The sequence below is a fragment of the Saccostrea cucullata genome, unplaced genomic scaffold (genome assembly GCF_032062105.1).
Source record: "Saccostrea cucullata isolate Sc308-1 unplaced genomic scaffold, CSIRO_AGI_Scuc_v1 ctg8155, whole genome shotgun sequence".
Classification (NCBI taxonomy): Eukaryota; Metazoa; Mollusca; class Bivalvia; order Ostreida; family Ostreidae; genus Saccostrea; species Saccostrea cuccullata.
This window is the reverse complement of record NW_026926746.1, coordinates 7,660-15,322: the sequence shown is the minus strand read 5'-3', so window position 1 is coordinate 15,322 and position 7,663 is coordinate 7,660. Positions and strand designations below refer to the sequence as shown.

General features: G+C 30.3%; 1 protein-coding gene across 1 annotated transcript; it reads right to left on the bottom strand.

Annotated features, from left to right (window-relative positions):
- Positions 1-2,245: 2,245 nt before the first annotated feature.
- On the bottom strand, positions 2,246-7,156 carry LOC134272562 (uncharacterized). Its single transcript, XM_062754786.1, has 7 exons — positions 7,150-7,156; positions 6,940-6,979; positions 4,366-4,430; positions 3,738-3,854; positions 3,273-3,393; positions 2,955-3,002; positions 2,246-2,760 (listed from the first exon to the last, which is right to left on the bottom strand). Exons 3-7 carry the CDS (start codon positions 4,414-4,416, stop codon positions 2,426-2,428), a joined length of 672 nt encoding a protein of 223 aa, XP_062610770.1. The 5' UTR covers positions 4,417-4,430; positions 6,940-6,979; positions 7,150-7,156; the 3' UTR covers positions 2,246-2,425.
- Positions 7,157-7,663: the final 507 nt, after the last annotated feature.

Sequence of the window (7,663 nt, the reverse complement as noted above, 5' to 3'; positions counted from 1 at the left end):
TTGGAAGATCTAGTCTCTATAAACCTCATAAATAACGCCAATAAGAAACTCAAGCATTTTTAAATATCAACTTTAGAATACCTGTGTGTACACTCAGATTATTTTGAACAACATAATTTTGTAAATGACCAACGACAAGGTACGAAATTTTCCAGTTCCATTTTATTGAAAAAGCAGCTGTCAATGATGTCAAAAAACCTGGACTTTAATTAATCGTGGGAATGGTTGTATATAGATTTGAAAAGTCTAACGTTCTGAAGTTATAATTTTAATAAAAACACACATAGCTTAATAAAAAAAATCAAAACAAAAAATAGGGGTCCAAGTGCTTCTTTTAGCACTATGGTGCAATAAATATGCCCCTTTTGCACTGTTATTATGTCTAACACATAATTCAATTTTTGAAAGCTTTTCCTTTAATATTTTTATCCAATGAATTATTGGATCATGCACAGTCACAGTTTCAACTTAAACAGTAATCTAACAACCAAGCTTTATAATTAACGTGATGCCTTTAACTTTTCTACTTTCGTCGTCCCTTATTTATGCAGCAATATACCTTCATCACCTGCATACGGTGTTTATATATCTCAGTTGATTTGATACGCAAGGGCATGCTCTACGTATGAACAGTTTCTAAAACGAGGTAAGTTATTGACAGACAAGTTGATGAAACAAGAATATCAGCAGTCTCGTTTAAAGTCATCGTTTCGTAAGTTCTTTGGTCGATACAATGACCTTGTGAGCAAATACAATTTATCATTGAGTCAAATGCTGACTGACGTTTTTCATACTAATTGTTAGTCCATTATTTATACACTGAATTGACGACGGATTTTTCCGCTATTTCCCGATTACGACAAGGAACACATGCCGGGTGTGACCGGTCGGCAGGGGATGCTCACTCCTCTATTACACCTGATCCCACTCTGATCTTTTAAAGGTTCATGTTTGCTCTGCTCCTGTTTTGTAATTTTTTATGGACTTTGATATTGAATACTGTTCATTATCTCCATATCTTTTACAGTCGCATTAAAAATAATTGTGACAAGAAAAATAGTTTCAAATCACTTCGCATAATCAATTTTTTGATAGAGGAGTTAAAATTGTCCTATTTATTCACAAAATAAAAAAGGGGGCTGTGAAGTAATTTTTAAATATTACTTAGAAAGTGCTAATTTTAAGCTTAATTCGGGCTTTTTGCAAGGACTTTCATGAAATATTTTAACAATTTTGTGATGGAATTCATGACAGTTAATTTGATATATACTTTAGGACCAACAAAGAACATTTAACTGTACAAAATTACTCTGTGTGCAGCCTGCATATAAAAATAGGAATCCAAACTTAACAATACTGATAATAAAACTAAAATTTAGTTCGGAATTTATGTGGATTGTTGCGATTATTGGGCTGAATAGAATAGTCCCCGAGGTGTATGCATTCCAAAAGGATGTTACCTTTACTTTGATTGTTAATGATTTTTGTTAGGTCTCCTTCATTGTATGTAAAACGTAACAATATTTGATTTTTTCCATTTGCATTGGCTTGTTTTTCATTTGTATTGTATGATTTTTATTTGTTTGATATAATTTTCTAATTGATTACAATTGTATTACATAATTTTTCATTTGCATAATTTTAGTTTTTATTCTATAATTTGTTTTGAATAATATTTTGAATAATATTTTTGTATTGTATAACTTATATTTGTATTCTATAATTCTCTATTAGCATTGTATATTTCTTTATTTGTAGTAAATATTTTTTTTTCTTTATTCTACAATTTTCCATTCGCATTGTATTATTTGTTATTTGTGTTGTAAAAATGCTTATTTTTGATTTTTCATTTGTATTGTATAACGAGGATTATTTCTTTATTTATTTATTTCCTTATTTCATTGGGTTCCATTTGCGTTCATGTTAGAAGACAGTCATTTTAATGTGAATAGGAGCACTGCCAGTTGGCAGATATATTATATGTCCTTAGAAATGTTGATTGATTAAATGAATAATATCAATCTGACCTCGAGTAGTAGTACTTACCCTCCTCCCCACCCCATTAAAAATTCTCCTTTTCCTTTTTTTTTCTTGTCTCTGGTCATATTTGAAATAAATATTCTCTCATGCAAGAGAATGAAAATAAATAACCGGTTTCTGCAAACACCCCCACCTGAGAATTAGAATATTTTATAAAGAAAATACACATTTTTAACATCGGTTTTACATTTATTATCATATCTACAATTGCAAATATTTTCCTTTATATAACACCACTGAAAGCACTGTTGATGTTGACATGACGAAAGAAAGATAATCTATCATGCTGTTAAATCTTTTTTATTATAGTATTTCAACTTGAAATTTTATTTAGCCATTCCTAGTTTAGAACATTAAATTTCTTCACATGCATTTATCAATCAACTTATTTGTAAATATGCACAATGGGCGATGGTCTAAATAGTCTTAAAACATTGCGATACATGGCTTTCAAGTGGGCTTTGATAATGAATACATCAGACACGAAGATGATCATGAAAACTAATCCAAGAAGACAACCTCCCAGAATTCCTATTCCTTTTGATGACTTCCGGTAGTCAGTTGCACTTTCTTTCTTACGGATACTTGACGAGAGGTTCCGAACTGCCACCTCACCTGCAGACTTAGCTTTTTGCAGCACTGGTCTCATGATGTTCAACACTTCTTCCAGTGGGTAGTGGTTCAGAAATTCCCACTTACTTACTTTGGGTTCCTCCCTGTCTGAAAAACCATTGATACGCATTGTGTGTATCAATCAAACGTATATTTATCAAAAATACATAACACATACCCCAATATAAATCAGAAAAAAGCTTAAACAATTTTCATAATTGACTTAAAATTAATTAGATTCCATATCCTTAAATTCCCTATATGAACACTAAGAAGTTACGTGACTTATTCAGGATACGTACGATAAAATCCTAAAACGGCGATACGATCAACCATTAACAACGCGTCATCTAGAGAGAGGAAAAATATAACATTAATTTCAAATAAACAAAATGTGTTTTTTTTTTCTAAAAAAAAAAAAAAAAAAAAAAAAAAAACTCACTTTTTTCTTTTTTCTTTTTTTTTTCTTTCCATTTATTTTTTATTATTATTATTATTGTATAAATGAGTTTTACTAATTTACTAAATGTAAAAAAAAAACAGTATGTCTCACTATTTGATAATGGATAATGAGATAACAAAGATGCTTTTATACCTTACAAGTATGCAAAAGGATTTACCTGCAAGTTGATACATAGTTAGATTTCTTTTATTTTTCCAACCAGAAACGTTAAATGTTATTTTTTTTGCTCTTAAGCATGTTTTAAACCATTGCATACTGGTGTCATTGGAAAAGTCAATCTGAAAATATTGTTATTCAAAATATAATTTATAAGCTCTCGAATGACAAAGAAATACCCGGTAGTGTCTTTAATACATTCTGATAACTACAGAAATTGCATGAATAAACAAATTTTGATTTTTCTATCAAGATATCAACAAAAATTAAATCATGTTAAAAAGAGTATTTTGCATAATTTTTTCTTATTTTAATATTTTATAAATGTTATTTATGCACATGTAAATAAATTTCATTTATTCATAATTCCTACGAACATTATATGTATTAGTAAGTGTAATATGAATTTTATGAGAGGAAAAGAGGACGTCGTTTTAAAAAGTAAATAATATTTTTAAATTTTTACAGTTAAAGTCTCCTCATCGCTGTCTGTGATGATCAACTTTATTTTGGTTGCTTTATTTGTTATACTTGTCAAATTAATGCCACAAATTATCTTCTCTTCCGGGAAGTTAACGACGTGCTGAAAAGAAGTTTCATGTTAATAACAAAAATTTCGTCATTGAATTCATACTTTTTCAGAATAAGCATCAACGCTTTTATTCAACTGCTTTGAACAATTTTTTTTCTATTTTGAAGCAAACAAAACATGTAAGCAAAGCAGTATTATCTGAACAATGCATTAAAAATAATACCGAGCTTTTTCTTATGTAAGTTCCTTGTGTCATATTCAACGAAAATGAAATCTACTAATGTGAACATATTAAGATTAAGATTTTAAAGTCAAAAAAAAGAAATTGGCAATATTGTTATATATCACAATTAAGAACAACAAGTAACACTAACTTAAAAACATGTATTGGGGGAGGGGGGCAAAAATGTTATACGTGAATGTAAAAAGAAATTGAATATGAAATCATTGAATTTAATTACTATATTTAAACAACAAACAGATAAATAAATTGGCAGAAAAAATGAGCAGAGTGTTCGACAATCAAAAAGATGAACAGTCAACTATACAGACAGGGTTATACCTTGCCATTACGTAGTTCTAGCGTAGTGTAAAAACTTTTAACCTTCCTCATTCCATAGTTTGGCTCTAGCAAAATGATGACATATCAAATCATCTAATATCAACTTCAGGCAGTGTTGTTTAAAGATAACAGCATTTAAATTTTAAAAGATGAATATAAATTGTAAATCAAATTTTACCTTAGATTATATAGTCTGAAGACATTTGTCAAGATTCAATTTTACTTTTTTTTCTTTGTTAATCAAAATAGCTTTTTTACGATATTTTATTGTTTTGACAATAAAAATTGATTATGATAAAGGATAGAAAATAACAAAAGAAAATTTTCTCTCATTCATATTTAATTCAACTGCTTCATCACAGAAACATTTATATAATACTCTAGAAAAAAAAACGCAACAGAAAGTATCGCATTTTGGTGGCTTATTTCTTGCATATTTTCTATTCTCTAAGAATTGCAAGGCATTCAAAACTTTGAAAGTATACATATATATATTTTTGTAGAAGATTATTCCAAAGTTGACAATCTTTCTGCTGCAATAGGTCTGCTGCATTCTACTGCTGGGGAAGTTCTCTCTCTCTCTCTCTCTCTCTCTCTCTCTCTCTCTCTCTCTCTCTCTCTCTCTCGTTTATTTCTCTTGTACATACTTGATAGGGTTTAGGTCTTGGGACTCAAATGCTTGCTAACCGATTTTTTTTTTTAGCTTTGCCAACAATAAAAAACCCAAATAAGTTCTCTTCACTTTGTTCTGATTTTTTAAAAAGAAGTTTGGCTACTGAAGGGCTTGATATACGTTCCAAAATACGCCGTGCAGTTGCACAAGCGGTTACATTCCTCACAAAAGAGTGGGTACGTCTCATACTCGCATAGTGGTTCATTATCTCTGTCATTACACGACGAAGGTCATCAAAGTCATTATACCGTCAACGCCGGTTCCATTGAATTTCCAGATAAACCTTGGGATGTTCATGTAGTCTCTGTTAAAACTCTGTTGACTTATAATAATTAGTGTGTTTTCATATAAACCCTGTCAGTCCTTCGGACGTTATTTGAAAGGATTTAAGAAACATGGTGAAAGAAAACAAGCCTTTCATAAACTGCGACCAGTTTATACCATGCCATTTTCTGTTGAACGTTCTCGTGCAGACGATTCTGCATTTTACGTGATGTCGTTCTTTTTTATCTTAAGAACTAAAGACTGAGAACATTTGGAAACAAAATATTTTGAAAGATTCACCCGAAAAACATATCAAACTCTACTTCATGTTGGATATTTTCAACGTCATAGTCCGGACTATGTCATAAACTACTGGGGCAAAGAAGGCTGTAAAGTTTCACATGAATCGCAAAACATCCCTTAGATGATTTGTAGATTATTTATGACGATAAAACACTTGGCAAAAGATAAAGAAAATTTGGGAAAGGGAAAAAAATTAAAGATAAGGTGCGTTCTGGTACTCAGTGAACGCGGGTATGGAAAAATGAACCCTTTAATCAGCAATTTGTAATGAAATACCGCCGGGTCACAGTTTATGAAGATTATAATGAAAAGGATTATGTTACGGGAAACACAAGACTAACAATAAGTATAAAATAAGCAAAAACACAACCCTATGCTAGATCATATTTGCTAACAAGTAAACTATATCGGTTTAAACTAGGAGCATACCCTTGAACATCGAATACGTTGAGAGATGGTAACACCATATACAGGTGATAAAGGAAATAACTACAGAAATAAAAATTAGTAAAGTTGACAATGGAAACATTAAAACTCGCTGCAGCTCGAGGGTCATTCAATTAAGTTGTTAGTTAGGTTTTATCATCTATAGTCAGCAAATTATCTAATCATGTAACAGATGTGGCAGATTCTGTCGTGGCTTTAATTTGAAGTTTACTGGATATATCTCGTCATCATATGAATGATAGTAATTATTGTTAATTGATATCACAACGTTGATATATCTTAAAGTCGAGTAAAAGTTTTTGAATAGGTTCTGCTTCACTGGAATGTTAAAACAGGCCATCATTTAAAAGGAAAACATTTAGTGTCTATCGATATTCCGACAGGTTTTTTTAAGACCTAGTCTCCGAAGATTATGTAAACTTCAGAGTACTTTTATGTACGATCAGAGTGGTTTTTCACGAAGAAATTTGGTTACTGACTGTTGGAAATTTTCAAGTTGGGTTTGAAACAATTTTCTATATGTATTATTTAAAAAGTCAATATTTTAATTTATAGTGGGGAATACAAAATGTAGAAGAGATGCAGCAATATCTAGGAATTTTTTTTAATGATTTATGGACTTTTGATCTTGAATTCTGTTCGTTATCTCCATATGTTTTACTCCATATTTTTCATGTTCCTAGAATTTAATAATTTTATTAACGTTAAAATTAATTTTATGGCCAACATACATGAATCCAGCCTTTATGCAATTCATCGAAATGGAATTCGACATTTTTTATTTCAAGGATCGGCAATAAAATATTTACAGGTTATGAATACCATTCTTATAAATGACATTAGACAGTGGTTGTATAACAATTTGCAAAATTATTATTTTGACTTACCTTGTATCTGTAAATTACTTATATTAAATCGGCATTTTTCCTGAAAGTAACAAAAAAAATTGTCCCTGATCATTTTAGAAAGAAAAATAACAAGGGCAGCGGAGCATCCCCTCTAAAAAGAGCATTTCGTTATATAACGACAGCGAGTCCGATGCAAATTACTTAATGCCTTTTTAAACTATTTGAGTTCAATTTTTACATGTAACTCACATTCCATTGTGTCGGGCAATTTTTCGTGTAATTCATTTGACAATTTCTCTGAAAAAGAAAACAACAAATGTCATAACAATAAAATATATTTTGTATTTTGTTGAAACTTATATTAAATCGGCATTTTTCCTGAAAGTAACAAAAAAATTGTCCCTGATCATTTTAGAAAGAAAAATAACAAGGGCGGCGGAGCATCCCCTCTAAAAAGAGCAGTTCGTTATACAGTAAAACACGGTTATAACGAAGTCCTGGGGACCTGTGAATTTAATTCGCTATATCCGTAATTTGTTATATCCGTATAAGGAATTCGTATAACCATATATAGCGAATTCGCAATATGCATGTTTTCCTTCAAGTGTTACTATTAAATATGTTAGGGAAGCAAATATTACAAAACATACCTTCGATAACTAAGGTTTTATTATGAATTGAATTTTATATACAAATGCTGAGAGAAAATAAAGTCAGTTCAATTATTCAAATTTTGAAATCTTTTAAAGTTCGTTATAAAAGA